Source organism: Mastomys coucha, unplaced genomic scaffold (genome assembly GCF_008632895.1).
Source record: "Mastomys coucha isolate ucsf_1 unplaced genomic scaffold, UCSF_Mcou_1 pScaffold15, whole genome shotgun sequence".
In the NCBI taxonomy this organism is placed as follows: Eukaryota; Metazoa; Chordata; class Mammalia; order Rodentia; family Muridae; genus Mastomys; species Mastomys coucha.
The window spans coordinates 151,373,153-151,397,043 of NW_022196897.1; the positions used below are offsets into that span (position 1 = coordinate 151,373,153).

Genomic DNA, 23,891 nt, shown 5'->3' on the forward strand with positions numbered 1-23,891 from the left:
GCCATAAACCTTGCTCTCTACCACACCACAGGGCCCTGGCTTTGAGGCCTTTCTGTTGCAGCCTGCGCCTGCTGCAGATTTTTTTTTCTTCTCTGCCCCCGCCCCTCAAGCATGGCAGCCTTTTCTTTCCCCTGGTATTTGGCCACCCTGAGCTTTGGAATCTGCTGTCTCTGAACACAAAGGACTCTCCAGACACAAGGTGGCAGGACGTAGAAGACGCAGTCAGCTAACCCTTCCTTTGCACGACATTCCAGATCCAAATTAGTCCGTCCAAACCTGCCCCGCAAAGGCTCATGCTCAGCTCGCAGTGGGGAAACCTACTCGGTCCTTTCCGAAGAGTTCCAGCTGTCCACGTTTCTTTTTTATTGTTGTGATTAAAACACCAAGACCAAGGTGACTTACAAAAGAAAGCATTTACTTTCCCAGGGTTGGAGTTCACGATGGCGAGATAAAGGCATAGAGACAAGAAGACCCGAGAGCTCACATCTTGACCCACAGACAGGAAGCAGAGAGCAGGACCGTATGGTCTCAGGTGTGGAAGGGTCACACTACTGGGATGCAGGCCTCTGAACGGTTGGCCACATGTTGGAATGACGCCTTTTAACCTCTTGAAAAGTCTGCCATACATCTTTCCAGCGGTAGTTCTCTCCCCATCCTGGGCTGACTCAGCTTGCCACCTGTAGCTTTCCTTGGCAGATGCTCACAACCCTGGCATCTCTAATTCCCTGGGATCTCCATTGCAGTTTGGCTTAGCTCCTCTCCCCATCCTAATACACCGCCCCTTCAGGGTTGCTGGTGGGGATTCCAACCTGGCCACACACAACCTGACTTGCCTTTGAAATTGGTGGGGAAGTCTCTGGGGCCCCACAGCTAATGCATGCTACATGCCTGCCCAGCAAATATACAGCGAACAATGCCAAGGTTTGCTGCCAGCTCAGGCAGCAGCTGTGCCGGCTTACACCATTCCTGCAGCCGCTGAATGAAGAAGGCCAGACGAGAAAGAACAAGCAACAATGAGTTGCACATCCATGTACTCAATACAAAGTGAGACCTGATCTAGCACCTTGGGGCTCCGCAGCCACCTGTGGGTGAGGTAGGAAGGAGGAGGGTGGGGATGCTGACTGAGCCAGAGGATACTTGGGGACAGAGTGGATCGGTGAAGTTTCCATTTTGGGGTGTGGGCCCATACTGAGCAACAAGTGGATCTCTAGTCAGGCATTGATTGCTGAGGCTGGGCAGACGCGTGCCACACCCCAAATTTTAGAGGAATTGATTTAAAAATTCCTAAGTTCTGGCATGCTGCATTGGCATTATCATTTTTTAAAAATTATTTATATTATGTATATGAGTACACTGTCGCTGTCTTCAGACACACCAGAAGAGGGCACCAGATCCCATTACAAATGGTTGTGAGCCACCATGTGGTTGCTGGGAATTGAACTCAGGACCTTTGGAAGAGCAGTCAGTGTTCTTAACTGCTGAACCATCTCTCCAGTTCCAACATTATCATTTCCTAATCTACTCTCCCTCTTTCATCCAATGTTTCTAAACCTTTATTTTTAGAATGATAGCTGCTCAAGTGAGCCTTTCAAGGTAGTTTCCTCTTAATTGGTCCCTTTTCTGTGGGGTTATAGTATCACAAATATGCTGTACACTTATTTGCTTGTGGTGTATATGCATTTATTTATGTATTCATTGTGGTCTTCTTGAGGTGCACAAACGTATATGATAGGTAAGATTTTGCAGGGGGTGGAACAGAAGTACCAGATTTCACCCCATTGAGGGTGTAATTGACTCCTGGGGATACATGTATTATCCCTCAGGAAAAAAAAAAAAGGAAGCAGAAACAAAGCAGTATGTAATTAAAATGTAAATCTACACAATTTAATTACCCGTGTAGTGACACAAGTAAGTCTCTGGAATGGTCTCTCAGCATTGTGAGCTGTTGTATAATAGATTAATGAAAAGGGGAGAGGGAATGCTGAGCTGACGGGCGTGGGCCCAGAGCCTTCAGTCCAGGGAAACTGGAGCCTTTATATTTGTGACCAGAGCCCTCTGCTGTGCATTATGGGAACATCCTCCAGGAAGTCAAGTTTCGCTCCTTCATTTAGATCCTGCTTTCACCTCACCAGCGGTGAACTGGGAGTTACGTTTGGGTCTGAGCTTCACTGAGGCCATATGACATTCAGATTCACGCCAAGGTCGGTGGTGACCTTGGGATGGAGGATCAATCTTCTCTCAGCCCCAGATCCCAGGACACTCCCCAGTCTGTTTTGGTGGGCTTTAGAGGGAGTCATCTTTTTAAGCTCTAAGGCAGAAGGGAAGACCAGGGGCAGACAAGGGTGGCTTCATGGAAGAAGTTGGGGACATTTAGGGGATTGCTACCATTCAATATCCCTAATCTAGATGTGGAGACAGGGATGAGAATGACTTGGGTCAAGTCTCATCTGTGCTGGCTTGCTACAGAGACTGTTCCCTAGTGATGGAGAAAAACTAGGGTGGGGTGTGGTAGCAGGACTCTCCGGATAACCTCTCAAAATGGTGAGACACCTACAGAAGGTTAAGCTAGATGTGAGGACCCAGGAGGCCTCACAGGCAGATCTTAGAAGGGTTGATTTTTCTGAAGGAGCCCACCTTCCTTTGTGTTGTGGGACCAACAGCATGTCCAGAGGCATGCAGTTTCAGAGGATGGTGAGCCTGCCATGACTCCATCAGTGCCTCAAGTAGACAACGGCTGAGAGAGGTAGTCCATCGTCCCGAGCCTCACCAAACAGGATGTCCTTCCAGTCCCAGCCTTTGCAGTGCTAAGAAACAGAGGATGGCAAGGTGAAGGACTCAAAGATACAGACCAAAGAGCAAAGAAGCCATCGCCTACTCCCTCCAGGCAGGACTCACCAACAGTTTAGCTGACACTTCCTCACCTTGCAATCACTTGCCCAGCAAGCCATTTATTGCTGGTTATTTATTGCCTAAGCACATGGCTCCTAAGGTTTCATCCAGGACCCAGGAGGGGAATGAGCACAGCAGCATACACTTAAAGAGAACACAGAAAATAAAAGGGAAACGGGTTGATGTATAACGCTTTGTGAGTTACACAGGTGGGGCTGTGACTGGTACAGACTGATACAGGATGCTGGTAGATAAACATCATCCTATGGGGCTACAATTTGATCGTGTCCCCTCAAATCTTTGTGTTGGAAAGTTAATCTGAATGCAACAGGAGGAGATATCCTGGGCACAACAAGCGCTAGATTAACACCAGTGCCAAAAGTTCTGGGCTTTGCTTCCAACCTTTGGCCCCCGCTCCTTGCACTCCTCCTACTGTCCACTGCTAGATGAAACAGAAGATCCTCACCAGATTCTAGCCCCTTGGTCTTGGACTTAGGCCTCCCAGATTGTGAGAAATAAATTTGTCTTCAATGTAAACTAATCAGCTTTAGATATTCTGTTACAGCAGTACCATATGGCCTAAGATAAGTAAGGGCTGATGCCCAGGTTGCCTCCACCCCTACCTACCCCATCCATAGGAAGCCCGGGTCATAAGTAGGATATTTAAAAGTCTACCTTTCCCCTAGACAAAACTCCACAGACGTTGAATTCAACAATATGACCACACAACTCACCATTCCAAAGCCACACTTTATTGGGTTAATTAAAAAATATATACTTTTTCTATCTTCTAACTTTCAAATCCCTCTTTTCAACTGACTTTACATTTCGTTCTTCTTCCTCCTCTTTCTCTTCTCATTACAAATGACCTAGTATTAGATTTAGGGTTTTTGTTTAAAATTTTATTTTTCTTAATATGTGTGTGTGTGTGTGTGTGTGTGTGTGTGTGTGTGTATGTGTGTGTGCGCGCGAGCACGCCACAGTGCCTGTTTGAGCTCAGAGGACAAATGTGTGGAGTGAGTTCTCTCATTCCACCTTTACGTGGGTTGCAGGAATCAAACTGAGGTCATGAGGCATGTGGATCAAGAGCTTTCTACCGCTGAGCCCTTGCCGGCCCCTGGACATAGCGGTTAACGCATCCCTATAGCGCATGCGCACACGTCTTTAGTAGATTCTTGTTTGTGGCATTTCCATTAGCTGTCCCTGGGACCTTTTCACACCCAGGGCTTAGATTCCTGTACCTCCACTTTTGGTCTTTTCCACTTTTGTTCCTTTATCGCTGTCAAGTCCTTTTTATGATTGAAAAAACTTAAACTTCTAGGAAGGAAATGGAGAGAACATGACAAAAAGAGTGAAGCTGGGCCGGCAAACGAGGACTTTGTTACAACTGGATCAGTAAACCCTCACTCATCACTGTTATGAAAGAGCCCTGCTTCATTCTGCCTGAAGAACAGATGGTGCTCTGTTATCTGTCCTGTAATGAGTTCTGCATCACATCTGAAATATAACCTTCAGTTAGACAATATTTCCACAAGGACATTTTTCTTCGTATTCACTAAAATCATATATTTCTCCTTCAACAACGTTGCATACCTGTTGAAAGGATTCACGTTTGAAATATTTTTATGCTTTCAGTCCTACATTAATTCTCTAGCTTCTATCACGTATAATCTGTTGGCGGAGTTCTCATCGGCGCGCGTTGCCATGGTAGCATCTTGCTCTCCAGTTTTACTGCTGCTCAGTGAGCTTCGCTGGTAGATTCAGATTTCTGCCCTTGCAGGCTACCAGTGGGTGTTTTCTTCTTGTGCGTTTTTCTTTGGTGCTTGGTAAGGGCTGACCTCTGGCTGAAACTTTTTTTGCATTCTTCGCATTCATAAGGTTTTTCCCCTGTGTGAATCCGCCGATGTTTTGTGAGGGCGGATTTCTCATAGAAGGTCTTCCCACACTCGAGACACTTGTAGGGTTTCTCTCCTGTGTGAGTTCTCTGGTGCACGACGAGGTTGGACTTGACACAGAAAGACCTCCAGCATTCGCTGCATTTGTACGGCTTCTCTCCCGTGTGAGTCCTTTGGTGTTGGGTAAGGTTGGATTTTACGCAGAAGGTTTTCCCACATTCGTTGCATTTATACGGTTTCTCTCCCGTGTGAGTTCTCTGGTGTACTGTGAGGGCATATTTTTGGCAAAATGACTTTCCACACTCTTTACATTCATAGGGTTTCTCTCCGGTGTGAGTTCTCTGGTGTTCCGTGAGGTTTGACTTCACCAGGAAGGACTTGCTACATTCGTTGCATGCGTAGGGTTTTTGCCCTGTGTTTGAGCTCTGGTGTTGAGGAAGGCCTGAGGTCTTGGAGCAATCTTCCTCACACATGCGGCACTCGTGGGCGTTCTGTTCTTTGCAAAGGCTCTGGTTTTCACTACAGTCCGATTTCTCATTTCCCTCACACTCCAGTTTCTCCTCCAAGGACGATCTCCCATGTTGAGTGCATCTTGATTCTTTGAGGGAGGGGGGCGGAGACTTCTCACACACATCCGCTTTGGGGTTTTTCTCCCTTGTGCTGATCCTCTGATGTAGGGTTGGATGCGACATCTTTAAGGCTGTTTGGCTGTCTGAGTGCTTGGGTTTTTCTGCTATGCAAGTTCTCTGGTTCTGAGTAAGGCATGACTTTCCACAAAGGGTTTCATCACAGTTCCCATGGCCACAGATTTTCTCTCCCATGTGAACTTTCTCGTTTTGGAGGCGAGGTGAGCTTCTTATGGCGTTCTCACTGACACTACCTTCACCCCACTCTCCTCCTGGCTGTCTTCTCTGACATCTGCCAAGATCTGTTTTCTCATCAAAGGGTTTCTCAAGCCTACCACACCCACGGAGTTTCTCCCTTATATGAGTTTCTGCAGGTTCATGTTTTGACTTCACACACGACGGTTTTCCATGTTGGCTGGCCTCTTGTGCCTTCCTTTCTCTCAGGGTTCTTAGAAAAGTCTGGAACCTTATCTTGTGGACAGTGGCTTTGATGTATTTGCTCTCTTGAGAGGGCTCCTGTCCTGTGAGATCTGTCTGGTATACGTCAGAGGCTGCCTTTCTGTGTGAGGTCTTCCCACAATTTTTATGTTCAAGAAGTTGCTCCAAACGCAGTGTCTTCTGTTGTTGGGTAGGGCGCTCCATAGGACTGTGGGATTTCTTCTTAAAATCACATCCACAGTTTTTGCATCCTATATAAGGTCTTTCACGCCTAGTATCAGGGGACCTGGACCCACCCAAACCATCCAACTTTTTTGTTGCATAGTTTCTGCTACCAGTAACTAATCCTGTGATGGTTTCCAAACTCACTTCCATCGAGGGACACTTCTGTCGTATCGCTCTTGAGACCTCTGGGTTTGTGGCCAGATGAATGATTTCTTTTAGAGCCTTGCTTCTTCTCTTAGTCAGTGTTTCATCGCTGACAAAGACTTGACTCAAATATCTGCCTCCGTTTTCTTCATTTGTTGTCATGGTATCAGTCGTCCGGACTTCTAGAAACATGAGAAGTTAACTGTTTACATCTAAATAGCATTTTAAAGGAAAGGGGCTATACACAAATGTCTTCTGCTGACTTAATTCTGGGGCTCTGACACACTCCCCTGGGAAGGAAGGTAGCCATCTTACACACTGCTTCATCTAGTCTTTCCACTGGATAATATGAAAACAAAGATGCACGCTAGAGTAGAAAGGGGGAGGGAATAAGGAGAATAACACCACCTGCTTTGCTTTCTAATAAACAGGACCACCAAACGGGCAGAGCTTGAAATAAAACATAACCTCGAACAAGGAATGTCAGACAGGGACTCATCTACAGGTGGAGGGTATTAAAAATGAGGCAAAGACAAGGACCACTAGCAGTGAGTGTAGGAATGGAAGGTGCCCGAGGGATGTGCAGCCCAAGGGAGGTGTCAGATCTGATCCTACATATGATCCTATGATCACTAAGTCACTCCCCCTGCTTCCAGTCTTCTCTGTCCCACACCACATACTGACACCGAGAAAACTTACAAAGTCACTCATTCAAGTACTGTTGATATCTTCCCTAAAGTGGGAGCTATTTTTGCCATCAAATTTACCCAAAGCAAGCTGGGCAGTGATGGTGTATTTCCTTTCGTCCCAGCACTTGGGAGGCAGAAGCAGTTCAGTCTCTGAGTTGGAGGGCAGCCTGGTCTACAGAGTGTGTTTCAGGGCAGCCAGGGCTACACAGAGAAACCCTGTCTAGAAAAAACAAATAAAAAAAAAATACAAAAATGAAGACATTTCACCCAAATTCCTTTTTACTTTGAGTTTGACACTGTTGTATGTTCTGTGGGCAGGCACAGATGCATAACAACATGTGTCCACCATTACAGTTAAACCTACTGAATGGTTTCACTGTCCTAAGGCCCTGTAGGCTCTGCCTCTCCACACACCTGCCCCAGTCCCTGGAAACCACTGCTTTTCTTACTCACTTTTGATTTTTTGTTTTTTGTTTTTTTGTTTTTGTTTTTGTTTTTGTTTTTTGAGACAGGGCCTTTCTATGTGGTCTCAGTTGTCCTGCCCTCAAACTCACAGAGATCCTCCTGCCTCTGCCTCTAGGAATGCTGGGATCAAAACTTGTGTGTCACTGTATCTGTCCTCATTTTGCTCTCTGACTAGCTTTGCTTCTCCTAGATTATCACATGGTTGGAACCCGATGCATGCGGCCTTCTCCTGCTGGCATCTCTCCCTTAGTAGTGCGTGTTCAAAGTCTACCTATCTTTTGTGGCTTGATAGGTTGCATTTGGGAGCTGAGTGTTTCCATTGCCCGTTTGTACTCTGTTTATCCACACTGGCTGCTTTCAAATTTTGATGATTTGTAATGAATTAGATGCTTTTGTGCATGGTTTTGTATAAACAGCTTTCAACTTTCAACTCTCAGATTTGTTTGTTTGTTTGTTTATGAGGCAGGGTCTCTAAGCCTCATTCTTCATTGCTTTTGAAAGTTTTTGAAACTCTTGAAAGTTTTTGGAAGTTTTGAAAGTAATTAATACTGATATTAATATTATTATTAATAATATTAATGGGACTAAAATGGGACTGCTCCTAGCAGGCACTTAACAGACATTTGTCAAACAGAGGACTGACTATACGAATGAACGCAGAGTTCACATCCAGAACATTTAGTACCGGAGGCATCACGCATGATAGTTATGGACAGTCACATAGAAGCTGTCGCAGGATTTTCCCTGTCCAATTACATTAGTGCGGAGGAGGTCTGTGATTGGACAGGGAAGAGGGAGGCGGAGCTAAGAGTTGCAGAGACGAGACAGGGAGCACCTCAGGATAGGAGAAGAAGGATGAGGATGCGGATGTGAACTCGAGTGGTGGTTACCAGCCACAAGTAGCTATGATTTCACTAAGTTAGAAATATTGGGATAAAGCTTTTATCATTATCAATTGGCTATGAAATTATCGTATGGGCATCTTGTAAACTGTGATATTATTGATACATAAATCTGATTGGTTAATTAAGCTTAAAAAGAGTCTTGATTTTACTGGGTTACTGGGTATGGTGATGTGCAACCGCAAGGTTGGTGGTTCCATTTAGTTACTGGAATGTGCGATCGCCAACTACAAGGGTTTATGACTGAGGAAGAATTAGAAGTGGCAGGAGTGCAGGAGCGTGGTCCGGCCCTGCAGAGAGTTGGCACGCTCTTTTTTTAAAAAAATATTTCCCGTATAAAGAAGCAAAGATTGTTTTATTTTTACTTTTATTCTTTCTTTTTATTCTTTTTAGACAGGGTCTTACTACATAGCCCCCTAGTTGGCCTGGGACTCTGTAAGCTAGGCTGTTCTTCCTGCCTCTACCCACCAAGTGCTGGTATCAAAGGCATGAGCCACCACACACAGCCTACTGACCATACATAGCCTACTGAAAACATTTGTACTTGGGGTATTGAGCAGGATACAGGCATTTCTCCTTTCTCTTTGAAAACTCTAGAGCCTCTCAAAGATATTGTCTTTTGTTTATTTGTTTGTTTGTTTCTGATAATGGGCATCTTGTAGCCCAAGCTGACTTTGAATACCTGACCTTCCTGCTCTGGGGCTGGGATTATATTCAGGCCTGTGTCATGTTGCCTCATTGATCTCATTGATGCCGTGCTAGAGTACAGAGCCACGGCTCTGTGCCTGCGAGGCAAGCCCTCTACCAACCAAGCCATAGATACAGCCCAAGAAACCGAGCCTTGCTCTGGTGGCCCAGGACTTCGCGTCTGCCCTCTCCTTTCTACTGACCTCAGCTTACCTGAGAGGCTGTGGCCTGGCGGTTCCCAAGGGCCTTCTCCTTGCTCCAGCTTGCATATCAGCTCAGGTTTGGTTACATTGTGCCCTGTGATGGGAGAACGACAAGGCTTGGCAAAACTGCTCAGGGCTGAGGGAGGGGTGCACAATGGTGGGGCTCTGGTGTGCTTCACCAAAGCCAGTGGCTAAGTTCTCAGCTGGAGGATCAGGCATCTGGTGAATGACTGCCCAGGAGTGCAGATATCCAAGGATGCCAGGAACAGGCATCAGATCCCCTGGAGCTGCAGCTTCTGGCAGTTATAAACTACATCCTGTGGTACTGGGAACTGGGCACAGGTCCTCCGGGAGAGCGGCACGTGCTCTTCACTGCTGAGCCATCTTCCAGCCCCACCCTTAAAACTTTACTCTTGACATTGATTCTGCTTCTGAGGTAAGAAACACAAGCTGACTGGAGCAGTGTGGGCGTGGGGCTTACCCACTGCTTGTAGGTGCCGGTAGGTCTCCAGCATCACCTCCCTGTACAGGTGCCTCTGGGCAGCATCCAGCAACTGCCACTCCTTCTGAGTGAAGGCCACAGACACATCTTCAAACAACACTGGTCCCTGCAATAAACCAGTGGGGCTCCATTGGAAAGGCTCAAAAACAAAGCAACGGGGGACACAGCTAGGCAATGAGTTACCATGGCATTCCAGAAAATAGCATAAGGTTACAATTAGGCATGCTATATTCTGGAGGAGTTACAGAACCACTGCAGAGATGCTAGGCAAACTGCAATTCACAGATAATTCATAAAGCAATCCCGTCTGCGTCGATCTGATCCGGCTGTGGAGGACACTTAGGCAAATAAGACTGGAGCTTGTTTTTACGGATCTTACAGACCTGAGATTTCCTGCACATACAAACATTGGCAGCAATGAACTGTAGGAGATGTACTTCTTTCTTTAGGCCACATATCACCAAGTTTGTCTGAGTGCATGTATGTGCACATGTGTGTGCTCATGTGGTTATCAGAGGTCGATGTTGAATGTCTTCCTCAGTACCTCTTCACCTTATCTTTTTAAAATCAATTTTGTTAAGGTAGGGTGGGGGTGTATATGTGTGTATGTGTGTGTGTATGTGCATATTGTGTGTATATGTGTATTGTGTATGTTTATGTATGTGAGTCTATGGGCATGTATGTTCATTCCTGTGTGAAGGTGTGTATGTATGTGTGTATATGCAAGTATTGTATGCATATATGTGTGTGTATTGTGTGTGCATGTGTATGTTTATGTGTGTAAGTCTATGTGAATGTGTGCTCATTCCATTGTGAAGGTGCAGACCACACATGCCGAGATGTGTGTGTGTGGTGATCACAGAACAGCCTTGGAAGTCTGTCCTCACCTCCCCGCTTTGAGACAGGGTCTCTTCAGCCTGTGCACCATGGCCAGCTGGCTGTGGGCTTCTGGAGAGTCTCCTGTCTCTGCGTCCTGATAGGGAGCCCTCTGGAATTGCTGAGGCTCGCGTCACTCACCTGGTGGTTACTCGGGGCTTCAGGATCGGGTTTGGAGGGCAAGTATTTTTACCCAGCGAGCCATCTCCCCAGCACTAACTGGTCAGTGAGCACCCTCCACCCAAACGCATCTTCCAGTCTCTGCCTCTCAGGGCTGGTGTTACAGGTGTGTATCACCATACCTGGCTTTTTAACATGGGCGCTGGAGATCTGAACTCAGGTCCTCATGCACCTCGGGGACTTCACTCTCTGAGCCATCTTTCCAGTCTTTGTGTCAGGGCTTGGTTGTCCATGAAGAGCAAGCTCTGGGTAACTGCAGCTGTAGCATGAGTAAAGGCTTAGAGGGTAGCTGAGAATATAGCTAGTGTTAGAGGAGTTGTAGGGAGGGCGGTGAGAGAGGAGGAGGCTGGAGGCCTGGTCGAGACCAGAACAGTTCAAGTGGCGGGAGGGGCAGAGGGAGAAAGGGTAGGCTGGTGGCTTCCATTAGAACATCCCTTGGCAATCCTAAGTGTATGCACACAGCCCTCAAGTAATCCCCCCAAGTAAAGCTCAACAACTTTATTTTTAGACAAACAAACAAACTCCCAAGGTTATGGAAATTCCAGTATTTTTCCGACACACTCTGGTTTAGCCTGCTCACTTCTCATGGAGCATCTCCCCTCTTGGGGATCATCTATGGGTTGCGGAGACACACAGTCAATTCAGCTAACACAACTAGATTTATATTTTGAGAGCAACACTTTAGGAGCATACTATAGATTGACTTAAGGAGCCAATTCTTGGGCTAGAGAGATGGCTCAGTGGTAAAGAGTACTGATTGCTCTTGCAGACAGGGGTTTGAGTCCAGCACCCACATGGTGGCTCACATGCCTTTAATTTCTGTTCCCCGAGGTCCAATGCTCTCTTCAGGCCTCCTTGGGCACCAGGCATGCATGCAGACAAAACACCCATATACATTTAAACTTAAAAAGAAAGAAAGAGAGAGAGAGAGAGACGCTGGTTCTCAGCCACAGCAGTTGTTGCCTCCAGGGGGGCATCTGGCAACATCTGTGGCCTGCACACTGGCTACACTGAGAGGGCGCTGCTGCCATCTAGTGGATCCATCTAGACACACAGCTAAACACCCTACAACAAAGCATTGCCCCTCTCCCAAGTGAGCAGGTTAGGAAATGGTTCCAGTGAAAAGTTAGAGACACCTCTAACAGCTGGGATGAGGTCGCTGTGACAGAGCGTGCCTGGAATTGAGCAGGAAGGAAGAGGAGGAGAGGAGCTTTGAAGGTAGTGAGTGGGCATGCTGCTCGGGGCCACATACTGTCCTGAGAGGGAATGGAATAGCCTAAAGAATGTGATGGGGAAGAGATAAAGAGGGAAGAGAGGGAGAGAGGGGGAGGGAAGGAGGAAAGACAGAGAGAGGTAGGGGGAGGGAAGGTGAAGGAGAGAGAGAGAGAGGAAGGAAAGGAGGGAAGGAGGGAGGGGGGAGGGAGAAATAAGATAAGCTTTGGACTCCAGAGAGAGATAGAGACAACCCCACTCTTTTAGAAATCAGACCTATCTCTGACGTGGAATTTTTTAGTTCTTTGGAAAAGTTAGTTATGTCCAATGATGTTTTGCTGGGATGCACAGCTGAAAGGATGTCTTGCTAAAGCAGACACATGAAAGACTGCTTTCCTGAATCAGACACACGTGAAAGGATGCTTGATGAAGGAGTATAAATATGAGCCCACAGACGGTGGGAGAGGAGCACTGAGCCTTGGTTTGGTTTGTTCTGCCTTGCTATTCTTCACTAAAGACACGCATGTATTGGTGCTTGTCTTTAGCGAAGAAGACCTTACATAGTGCTGTTGTGCTCAACCACCATTGAGAGAAATTCACCCAAGAACTGCTTGAGAGGTTCCTGCGGCTGCTTGCTGGTTCTGCAGCCTCCCTTCAGGCCGGTTAGCAAGCCTGGCAGGTTCTCAGGATTGAACTACAGCTGCTGGTTCATGCCTGGTGTCTGCCTGCAGAAAGGACTGGACTGTAGCTGCTGGCCTGCAGCGGCTGAGTTGTATTTAGTGTTTGCTACGGGACTGAACCGCAGAGAAAGAAGATCAAGCTTGTCCCCAAAGAACTGTTGCTGAACAGGACCACTTCCCCCAGATCCTAATAATTTTCTCCTCCACTCCCTCTGCTGGGTGGCGGGCTAGAGGAGAGGTTGAATCCTTAGTAAAAGTAGTCTGCGAAAACTACATATCTCAGCAGTATCCAAAACTGCAAGGAGGGAATAGTCCACAAAGAACACGAAGGTTGGGGAAGCTGAGGCAGATAGCCAGCGCAGACAACTCACGGGCCCTGCGGCCCAAGAAGGGACCGGAAGCAGGGCTTTGGGTCTGCAGTGGTGCTCAGACATGACAAGCCCAAGAGTGAGTGGCTCTCCAGGGTCTGTGTCACATAGACCTTGCTCTTCTGCTCTTGATCTTGAGAGAGAAGCAGGGGAGCTTATCCCCACAGAGGAGCGCAGGGCGGGGCTATGGGCATGCCAGAAATTTCTATTAGTTTCTGGCAGGCAGTGAGTGGGTGCCGGGTACCCCAGGCACCTGTTGCCACACCACAGACCCAGACTGAGCAGCACCTCAGGTCTCCTTGCAGAACCCAGCAAGGTCTTTCAGCATAGAAAGTGCAGAGGCTGAGGGTTGGCCAGAGCCATGATCGGCAGAGAGACTGCCAGACTTCTGGGCAGATCCTCACCCGAGGGTTAATATTCAGGATTGTTCCCTAGAATGAGCAGGGAATTGTCCCCTGGAGTCTGAGAACTTCAGAGCCAGTCAGGAGCTGACCACGGTGCACAGCACTCTGAGGCGGCATAATTTTCTTCTGGGTGATTCTGGGGGGGGGACAGACCATTAGGTAAATCCCTACTCTCTGTCAGAGGAGGGGTCCCCTCGAACTTGTCTCCCTGTGTCAATCTATACAGTCTAAAGGCAGCATCCTAAGGCATTTCCCATCATCTCCTATGAAAGGCCCCAGGCTAAGCCCCACCCCATGGGAGAGAGGAGGAATGGAGCCTCAGCTCCATGCAGCAGAGCAAATGCAGCCAGCCACCTGGGTAGTTACGGAGGCCTCAGTATCCCTCAGCACAGAAGACAGAAAAAGGTGTGGGGCATGAGAATAAGAGAGGATCAAGGTCTGGAAAGCAATCTGGGAAAGGGACTCACAGGCCGCAGAACCAATGCAATGTGAATGAGAAACTGACCACAAGCCAGTGAAGATGGGAATGACTGTGACTAAAGCATTGAAGAGAGGGGCTGGAGAGGTGGCTCAGAGAGTACTGGGGGATCTTCCAGAGGTCCTGAGTTCAATTCCCAGCACCCATATGGTGGCTCACAACTGTCTATAATGGGATCTAGTGCCCCCTTCTGGCCTGTAGGTGTACATGCAGGCAGCACGCTGTATACATAGTTAATATATATTGAGAGAGCTGGGGCAGAGTGCCTGCGTATAGTCAGTATATAAGGCCTGGTTCACTCACCAATACTGGGGAATACAGACATTGAAGAAAATAATGTTGGGCTGTGAAGATGGCTCGGTGGGTAAGACACTTGTCTCCAAGCTTCAGGACCCGAACCAGAAGCTGGAAGGAGAGAACGGAGTCTGAGACCTCTGACCTGCATTTGCACACAGTGGCAGGTGCACTGCTCCTCCCCCAGATTAAATAAACGAAAACGTGTTTTAAAGGAAATATTTACACATTCAAGTCAATGTCCCCAAGTTGATGTAAGGATGGGCGCTTTCTACCAGGGAAAAAAACCTAAAAGGGCCTGGAGATGTTAAGGATTTTGTCGTCGATTTGGGAAAATAGGAAATGTTTTCCTTCGGGGAAAGCATGAGAACAGGAAAGCCTGAGGAGCAGCGCTGTTAGTGGCCAGCCACAGATGGAATGAGGAGACAGAGTGGTGGGATGGGAGGCTTGTGTCGCTTCCTGAGTGGCCCGGACAGAGAGGGAGGTGGGAAGAAAGCAAGTGCAGGGGGAGCTGGAGCCTCCCCAGGAAGGGGGCCGGGCTTCTCTCTGTGAAGACAGACGGGAGCCAAGTGGGCAGACATGATGGTCTGGTTAAGTACCAGGCACCAGGTGACAAAAGAGAAAGAGGAAGTAGTTACTAAGTCACAAGAGCTGCCCACTTCTTGTTCTCTCCAGTGCCCGGTGATCCTGCAGGCTGCCTTTCTCAGTAGTCGGAGGGCTTGGAACCAGCCTCCATGAGTTATTCCCTCGGTCGTAGGACTGAATGGTACACGGATTTCAGACACGGAGGTTCAGGAGGCAGACAAGCAGTAACTCTGTGCGATGTGCGTCACCGCCTCCATTCAAACTCTGCAGAATCCCCAAGAGACCAAAACTCACCGCCAGGTAACGGAGGCAGACAGACAGACCTCAAGCGTTGTCGCGCCCCAGGGGTGTGCAGGCAGTATGCTTTCAGTCTCACACAAAGCCACCTATGGTGGGTACCAAGCCCGAGAACTCCCGATGCCCTGAAGGACAGCTACTGCAGGGCGTGGCCGTTTGGGGTGAGGCCATAAAACCAACCACTGACCGCGCCGCCAGTGTCAGTGGCCAGCAGAGGGCGCCCCAAACTCGCTTGCCCCGGCTCCTAATGACATCCAAGGAGCAAAGACTCAGATTTTGAAGTCTTAGCACGTGGGCAAAATAGAACACGAAAAGGTGAAAATTAGCTCTCAGAACTTGAGGTGGACTCCATATAACCAAACAGCTAAGGTGCAGCTTTGGGATTATTTCAGTTGAAAAGATGATCTAACTGTCCGTAGTTCTCAGTAAAAGGATGTAATAAGTATATACTCAATAATGCTGTCAGAATCATATAAGGTAATCCAGGGAGGGATGTTAATGGCGACTAGAACAAGACATGTAACCCTAAATTGTACATAACACTGTAGATGTTGATAACACAGTGAGCTGGCTCAGTGGGTAAGAGAGCTTGCCACCAAGCCTGACCACCTGAATTTGATGCCCATGACCCACAGAGTGAAAAGAGAACTACCTCCCACACGTTTTCCTCCAACATCCACAGGAACATTGTGGCATGCACATGCTCCCCCCCCCCAAATAAATGAAGTAAAAAATAATAACATCACAATTGATCGACTATTAGAATTTTGTTATTCTGTGTCCTAAATAGGAATGTAAGAATTACCAGAAATGCATGTCAAGTTCAGATTATTACTGTTACAGTAGCTAGATGGCGTGCTACAAACGATTAGAATGTGTGTTCTATAAGGGAAGACATAAAGTGGAGAGGGAAGATTGTGTAAATGATTTCCATAAAGCTGATGATCACGAGAGCTGTGCCCATCCACGTGATGTCACTGCAAGAGAAACAGACAGTGAAATCATGATGCAAGGGAAGTGAGGACATGACCAAATGACTGACAAGGGGCCGTGGTTACCAAAAATGCAAAGAAAGCAGCTGGCGATTCTCTTGAGTTGTGCTCATGTCCCTCTGTTCTAGGAGAGCTGCAGAGGCTGCGGGAGAGGGAAGGGGCGGAACCATCAAGATCCTCAGAGTCTTGCTAGAAATCCACTTGTACATGCTGACAAATGACCATGTGGGAGACGATGTCACCCGACTCCTCAGAAGGGCAGGTAGATGAATTCTCATGTGTGTGTGTGTGGTTATCAGTACCTGGAGCTCAGAGAAAGCAGCTTTCCACCAGGGAGCCAGCCCTGGCCTCTTGCTGGCCTTTCTCAGTGACCAGGGCCTCTTTGGGTTTGACAGCAATCAAACACGCACAGCATGGAGTCAAGCTGGGAAAGAGCCAGCTAAGCAGACGGTTAGAGCAAGGATGACCTCAGGCCTCAGGTCCATTTGTGTGTTTTGATGTCTGAGGTTTACTCTTATGAACTGAGTGTAGCAGCGTGCCCAGAGCTGTTCCCAGCACTCAGGAGATACAAGCAGGAGGATGTAATATTTGAGACCGGCCTGAGCTACACAGAAGATCTCTGCTTCAAATAAACAAACAAACACTACAAAAATAATAAAATAAGTAAATATCTTATAAAGGAGAATAGAAAGGAGAAAGAACATGGGTATGTGTTTAAGTGCATGTACATACGTATGACTGCACACATGCTGGGGGTGGACAGACAATACCACTGTCTCTCCCTACCTTAAGTTGTGCCAAGCACTCAGGTGTTAATATGGTATTTTCTAATTTTGTATGTTTTGAATATTTCTATAATAAAAGGTGTAAATCAATTTATGGGCTTTGTTTTGCTTTAAGACAGGTCTCGCGGTGTCACTCTGGCTGGTCTAGAACTCTCTACACAGAGTGGGCTGGTTTCAAACTCAGAGATCTGACCCGTCTACCTCTTCTTCCTAGGTTTCTGTGATGGAAGATATGTGTTCTTGAACCTAGCATGTGTAAACAACTGAATAATGAACACGTTATAGATATCTGCTCACTTACCTTTCTACATAGACTCTAACTCCTTAACATCTTAACTCAAGTTCCTAGTTTTTAAAAACTGTCTCCTCTTTTTTCTGTGTATGGGAACATGGGTGTGAGTGCCTTGTGAACCCAGAAGGTATCTGGTTCCCTGGAGCTGGAGTTGTAGGTGACAGGAGCTGCTTGATGCGGGTGCTGGGAAACAAACTCAGGATTTCCGCAAGAGCAACACGTGCTCTTAACTGCTGAGCTGCTGAGCCAGCCCTCTCTCAAATCCCAACTCAAAGAACCTATGCTGCTGGCAATGGGGACAGTGCTTTAAGTCAGATCTTTCATTTCAGTATCTCCAAAGGAGTTTGGTTTGGGTTCAAGAGACTTGACTTAGCTGAGGCCTGGGAGTCAGGGGCTCTCACTGATTCTCACGGTTTGGACCCTAGCAAGTAACTTGCTCGTAGATGACAGCCTGTCTACTTGCTATGCTGACTACACTGGTTCAGCGCTGGAGTCTGGCAGGTATGGCCTCATTTAGTGCTTGTAGTCAATGATGTAGGCTCCACTGTCACTCCCTGAGGAAATGGAGGTGAGGAATAGCAGAGCCATTCTTATAGAGTGAGCCATGCAGTTAAGGATTGCTAATTATGAAGCAGAACAGTGTGCCCCCTGAAAGGAGAGTGAGCAGTATGGCCCTGAGCTCCCGCTGTACTTGACTAGGAGAAGAAGGTTGTGGGAGGAGCTTCCAGGGGGCGGGGCCACTGCGTCTGCCTGCACTCCCTCCATCTTCTATGATACTCTCTATTCCCAAGCAGCTGCCTTTGCTCACCTCCCTTGGCTGGCCTGACTGGCTTCCTTCTTTTGGAAGCTGGCTCATGCCACTGCTCATGGGATGATGTTCTGGGGAAGAAGGCTCTGCAAGGGCTTTACAAGCTGATATGTAGACTCTGCCCTGCAGCTGTGGAGCATGGTAACCAAGACAGGAGGGAAGGGGGGAGGGAGGGGAGGAGGAAGGAAGGAAAGGGCTTTACAAGCTGAATGTAGACTCTGCCCTGCAGCTGTGGAGCACAGTAACCAAGACAGGAGGGAAGGGAAGAGGGAAGGGAGAAGGAAGGGGAGGAGGGAGGGGAGGAGGGAAAGAGGGAGAGAAGGGAGGAAGGACCTCCCTTGGGGAGAGTCCTGCTTCTGATGTGTCCATTTTTTGCTCACAGGAACTGTGAACTAGAGAACCTTGAATCTGACTGCAGGGTCTCTCTCTCTCTCTCTCTCTCTTTCTCTCTCTCTCTCCTCTCCCTCTCTCTCTCCCCTCTCTCTCTTTCTCCCCCTCTTTCTCTCCTCCTCTCTCTCCCTCTCTCCCTCCCTCTCTCCCCTCTCTCCCTCTGTCTGCCCCTCTCTCTCCCTCTCCTTCTCTCTCTGCCCCTCTCCCTCTCCCCCCTCTCTCCCTCTCTCTTTTTCTCCCTCTCCCTCCCTCCCTCTCTTTCCTCCCTCTCTCTCTTCCTCCCTCCCTCCCTCAAGTGAATGTCCAGACCAATAGTGACACCACCCAAAATAAATTTGGAGGCTTCTTTGCAGACATCAGATGCTCTGTACCCAGCTGTCTGTTGGGCCCGAGCACTTTGGTGATTCCGGTACAGATTCTAAAAACTTCTGGAAGCCTAACTTAGTAGTCTGGGAACTGCAGTGGGCACAAACAGGTGGCCCAGGCAGAAGGGCGCAGAGGCTTTGAATGAGCCTCAGCCCTCCACCCTCCGGGCAGGTCCTTGGGGAGGAGCCACGTGGAGCATTACAGGGAGGGTTGAGAGGAGAGGGAAGAGAGGGAGGGAGGGTTGGGGAAGGGAGGAAGGAAGGGAAACTAGACCGAATCTCTCTTCTGATTTGGGGTTTGCGCCCCAACTCTCTTCTGCAGACCACGCCCTCTGCCCCGCCCCCTTAGTCTTTCTTCTCTGTAAGAACCTGGCTGTTAACAGCGGCTTTCAGAGCCAAATGGTGCACAGGGCTTAATGAACAGGGCATGAAGGAAAAAGATAGACCCCTTTCAGGTCCTGAGCAAATGCTAAAGCCTATCTCAGGCACTGCCCAGAATAGCCCAGAGGCAGATTCAGGGAAGAACCCCCATCCATGGACAGGCAGTGAAACAGAGTCTTGAGGTCCTTTGCTTGCCCGCGGGGACTCAGTAGTACTGCTCAAATTTGAACTAAGACTCTGAACACAGCCTTTTCAACTACAGGAGCCTTGCTGCTCTTGGCCCAACTGCCCGGGACAGGTGTCATCGGACTTTATCCTCATCCTATGAAAGAGTGGAAGTTGCTGAGGAGCTCGGAGCCCTCGCAGGCAGCTCTGGCATCAGAATGCCTTCCCTAGCTCACTTTGTCCCGACCACCAAACCCTGTCTCTTCTCCTTGGAGAAGCCCACCGCCGCCAGCGCGAAGCACACTCGGGGTCAGTGTCAGGGCCCCCCAGGACCCGCGCAGATGTTGACACGTAAGCCACCCCGAGCCTGGCAATGCAACCCTCCAAATTGGCTCTCACCCGTGGGCGTGCCTGTCCTGGGGACCGGGTCTCTGCGCGGAGCGTAGACCCCGAGGATCTGAGGGTTTCCTCCACGCTCAGCGGGACGCGGGAGCGAACAATGAAGATGAACTGCACATGCGCAGCAGAGATGCTAGGGACCGGTTCCCGCGACCCTCTTGGCCTCCATCACATTCCTGACTCGGTTCCCACGGCGCCCGTGCCACTTCCAGGGAGCGACAGAGCTCCCGCCTAGCTGGAGAGCCACCTGCAGCCGCCTTTGCCTCGGAGGCAGAGCCGCTCGAAGAGTTGTGTTCACACCACGCGAGAACGAGGCAAGGAGGAGAAGCGTTTATAGAAAGTAAAGCCATGAATTATTATCAATGATCAATACTACCCTCACGTTTTCCCTCTCAACCGTACATGACACCTTCAGCCAAAACTAAGCATCAAAAGTAATGCCTGGAAACCAAAGAGAAAATGAAATACACAAGTCAAGGCCTAGGAGCAAACGAGCCCATTGGGTGGTACTTTAAAATGCTTTTAAAGGTCTGTGCATATATGTGTGTGCTTATGTGCACGTGAGTCTAGATCCCCGCGGAGGCCGGAAGTTCCGAGAAGACCCCCTGGAGCTGGAGTTACAAGCAGTTGGGAGCCACCTTAACTGGATCCTGGAATAGAACCCTGGACCTCCACAACCATGAAAAAATGCTTATAACCACTGAGCCATATTTCCAGACCCTAGGCAATACTGTTGGTGAAATAGGACCCTAGACAGAGCATGGTGGCATATGCCTTTAATCCCCAACACTCGGCGGATCTCTGAGTTGGAAGCCAGCCTGGTCTACAAAGTGTGTTCCAGGACGGCAGGGCTGTACAGAGAAACCCTGTCTTGGAAACAAAAACAACCACAACAACAAAGAAAGGAAGAAAGAAAGAAAGAAAGAGAGGGAGGGAGAAAGGGGGAGGGAGGGAGAGAGGGAAGGAGGGAGGGAGAGAGGAGAGAGAGAGGGTGGGGAGAGGGAGAGAGGACCCTAATAGGACCCTACAGGTTTAATTTCGGATTTTTCATTAAGCATATTAATCATTTTCTTACCTTGCAGTTGTGACAGTAGGTGCCCTTTGAGTCCAGAAGAGGGCGCCGGATGCACTGGAGCTGATAGGTACAGGTGGTTGTAAGCTGCCTGACTTGGGAACTGAGAACCAAAAGGGTAACCCCGGGTTTTAACCTTGAGCCCCGCTACCCCCAGGCCCTGGAAATAACTGATGACGTGCATGTTGGCATACGGTACGGTGATGCACGAATTCCTAAGTTTTTGCACCCTTTGCGAGTGACAGTGGGCTACAGCAGGCTCTACTCCCCGTGGTATTCAGCAGCTAGGACTAAGTTGACCAGTGCTGAGCGCTGGGCAGAACTCACAGAAAAGCTATCCTTGCACGCTGCCGGGTGCCATAAGAACTGGAGACTGGAGCTGGGTGTGGTGGCACAGGTCTTTAATCCCAGCACTTGGGAGGCAGAGGAAGGAGGACTTCTATGAGTTCGAGACCAGCCTGGTCTACAGAGTGAGTTCCAGGACAGCCAGGGCTATACAGAAAAACCCTGTCTTGAAAAACAACAACAGTAACAACAACAACAAATCATCTTAGGAGACTAAGGGCCTGGGGAGTGGTGGTCGAGTGGGAGAGGAGCAGTACAGGTGCTGCTGCATGGACCTCACAGGGATGGGACCTAACCTTCTAACCATGTGTTACCAGGCACTATATAGGAATCAGAAACAAACTGTCCCATTTAATCCATGGGCAGGGATCGACACTAGCAGCTACCAAGGGCATGACTCAAAGTTTCACTCTAAAAAAAAATGTCAAAGCTTATCTAAAAAAAAAAATACCAATAAGATTGGAAAATATATTTTGTAAGTATACACATATGAAAGAAATGGTTTACTGGCTCCATTTAATTATCTCTTACACATTTGTAAGAAGATCACAGTCCCATAAAAATGATCTATGGATACAAAGGACTAGCAATAAAAGGGAGATGCAAATGAGGAATAAATATGCAGGAGCTGGTCATAAACTTCAGATAAAAACTGCAAGTGTTTAAATACTTTTTTGCCTTCACAGTAGGTGAAGATTACAAAGAAATATGGTATGCAGAGTGGCTGAGGTTTGGAGAAATGCTCATTCTCATAAATATCTTCTTGGGATGTAATTTGTAGAACAATTGGAGGCCACTCTGTCTCTGGGTTCCGAAGGAACATGTGCTTTGTTAATGCAGTCATTCGTTCTCCAGGGCTGTGACGGAAGGGAGTAAAATTCAAAGCTGGGCAGGCCCTCCTCAGTGTTTGCTGACAGGAGTATGCGATGAGTGGGGGTGGGGGGAGGTTAAGTTACAAAAACTATGAAAATCCACAAAGTGGGATATAGGACAATCAATAAACCCTACAATGTAGATTATAACATGTTAATATATAACACAGGGAAGTAGGTAGAACTTACAATGCAGTTTTAAGATTTATTTTTAGGGCTGGAGAGATTGCTCAGCAGTTAAAAGCACCGGCTGCTCTCCCAGAGGTCCTGAGTTCAATTCCCAGCAACCACATGGTGGCTCACAACCATCTGTAATGGGATCCGATGCCCCCTTCTGGTGTGTCTGAAAAGGGGACAGTGTACTCACATACAATAAATAAGTAATTCTTAGGAAAAAAAAAGCTAGTTAACCAGTGGTGTTCTACCATGGCACCTGCTCTGACTCCCTCTGATTGACAGGACTCAAAGGCTAAATAAAACTTTTATTATTTTTAATTGTGTGAGTATGTATTATTCAAGGTTCTCTAGAGGAAAAGAACTGATAGAATTACACACACACACATACATACACACATGCATGCGCATGCATGCATACACACCACACACAACTTATTAGAATTGCTTACAGGGTAAGTTCAACAGTGCCCAGTTAACCCAACAATGTCTGTCTAGCAATGGAAGGTCCAAGATTCCAGGAGTTGTTCAGTAGACTGAATGCCTCAGCTGGTCTTCAGTACATTCTGGAATCCTTCTTCCGTGTCCTTTATATGGCTGCTCGCAGAAGGTGTGGCCCAGATCAAAGGAGGACCTTCCCACCTCAAAAGAACCAGATTAAAAGTATGTCTTCCCATTTCAAATGATTTAATTAAGAAAAGAAAATCCTTCACAAGTGTATGCAAACACAACTAGACACTCCAGATGTAGTCTAGTTGACAACCAAGGATAGTCATCAGGGGATGAGTGAGTGTGAGGAGGGTGGGGTGTGCCATACGGAGGGGCCTGCTGAGGCCAGAAAAGGGGGCTCAATCCCCTGGAGCTGCCGTTACAGGTAGGTGTGTGAATCTTCAAATATGGGTGCTGGAAATTCAATCCAGACTCTCTGCAAGAATAGTATGAGTTCTTAGCCATGGACCCATCTCTTGTTACAGTGTACTTTTAAATAAAATATACTTGTGTGTGTGTGTGTGTGTGTGTGTGTGTGTGTGTGTGTGTGGTTATATTAGTCACTTTTCTATTGCTGTGATAGAACACCATGACCAGAGCAACGTAAAGAACCTATTTGGGCTTTTGGTTGTGGAGGGGTAAGGGTCTACCACTATCATGGCAGGAAATCATGGCAGCAGGACCAGTTGAGAGCTCACATCTTTAACCAAAATCAGGAAGCAGAGAGCAAACTGGGAATGGTGTGAGTCCTTAAGGACCACCTCCAATGAATATTTCCTCCAGCTGAGTCACACCTCTGAAACCTTCTCAAACTGCACCACCAGTTTCAGAGGTGTAGTTCTGATGATAAGGTCTTATTCCCCAATTGGTTCTTGATCTGTGAGTAAAGAAACTGTCTTAGTCAGGGTTTCTATTCCTGCACAAACATCATGACCAAGAAGCAAGCTGGGGAGGAAAGGGTTTATTCAGCTTACACTTCCACATGGCTGTTCATCACCAGAGGAAGTCAGGACTGGAACTCAAGCAGGTCAGGAAGCAGGAGCTGATGCAGAGGCCATGGAGGGATGTTCCTTACTGGCTTGCTTCCCCTGGCTTGCTCAGCCTGCTCTCTTATAGAACCCAGGATACCAGCCCAGGGATGGCATCACCCACAAGGGGCCCTGCCCCCTTGATCACTAATTGAGAAAATGCCCCACAGCTGGATCTCATGGAGGCACTTCCCCAACTGAAACTCCCTTCTCTGTGATAACTCCAGCCTGTGTCAAGTTGACACACAAAACCAGCCCGTTCAGAAGCCATGGGCCAATTGCTGGGAGGGAGGAA

General features: G+C 48.0%; 1 protein-coding gene and 1 long non-coding RNA gene across 5 annotated transcripts; both read right to left on the reverse strand.

Moving 5' to 3' along the window:
• Window positions 1–1,663: 1,663 nt before the first annotated feature.
• On the reverse strand, window positions 1,664–3,011 carry LOC116092534. Its single transcript, XR_004119299.1, has 2 exons — window positions 2,896–3,011; window positions 1,664–2,804 (listed from the first exon to the last, which is right to left on the reverse strand). It is a non-coding gene; the product is annotated as an uncharacterized LOC116092534 (long non-coding RNA).
• Window positions 3,012–3,619: 608 nt separating this feature from the next.
• Window positions 3,620–19,879, reverse strand: LOC116091396 (protein ZNF738-like). 4 transcript variants are annotated; one of them, XM_031372764.1, is made up of 5 exons: window positions 19,617–19,879; window positions 10,844–10,980; window positions 9,645–9,771; window positions 9,174–9,257; window positions 3,620–6,399 (listed from the first exon to the last, which is right to left on the reverse strand). In XM_031372764.1, exons 2-5 carry the CDS (start codon window positions 10,856–10,858, stop codon window positions 4,628–4,630), a joined length of 1,998 nt encoding a protein of 665 aa, XP_031228624.1. In that variant the 5' UTR covers window positions 10,859–10,980; window positions 19,617–19,879; the 3' UTR covers window positions 3,620–4,627. The 4 variants fall into 4 exon arrangements, with proteins under 4 accessions (XP_031228624.1, XP_031228625.1, XP_031228626.1 ...); XM_031372767.1 differs by having other exon boundaries at window positions 6,351–6,399; window positions 9,164–9,257; XM_031372765.1 differs by lacking the exon at window positions 10,844–10,980.
• Between the last annotated feature and the right edge of the window lie 4,012 nt (window positions 19,880–23,891).

Coding starts and splice junctions, on each gene's coding strand:
- LOC116091396 (XM_031372764.1), bottom strand. Junction 9,258..9,644: donor CCGGCACCTACAAGCAGTGG/GTAAGCCCCACG, acceptor CTCCCATCACAG/GGCACAATGTAACCAAACCT. Junction 6,400..9,173: donor GCCAGGCCACAGCCTCTCAG/GTAAGCTGAGGT, acceptor TCATGTTTCTAG/AAGTCCGGACGACTGATACC.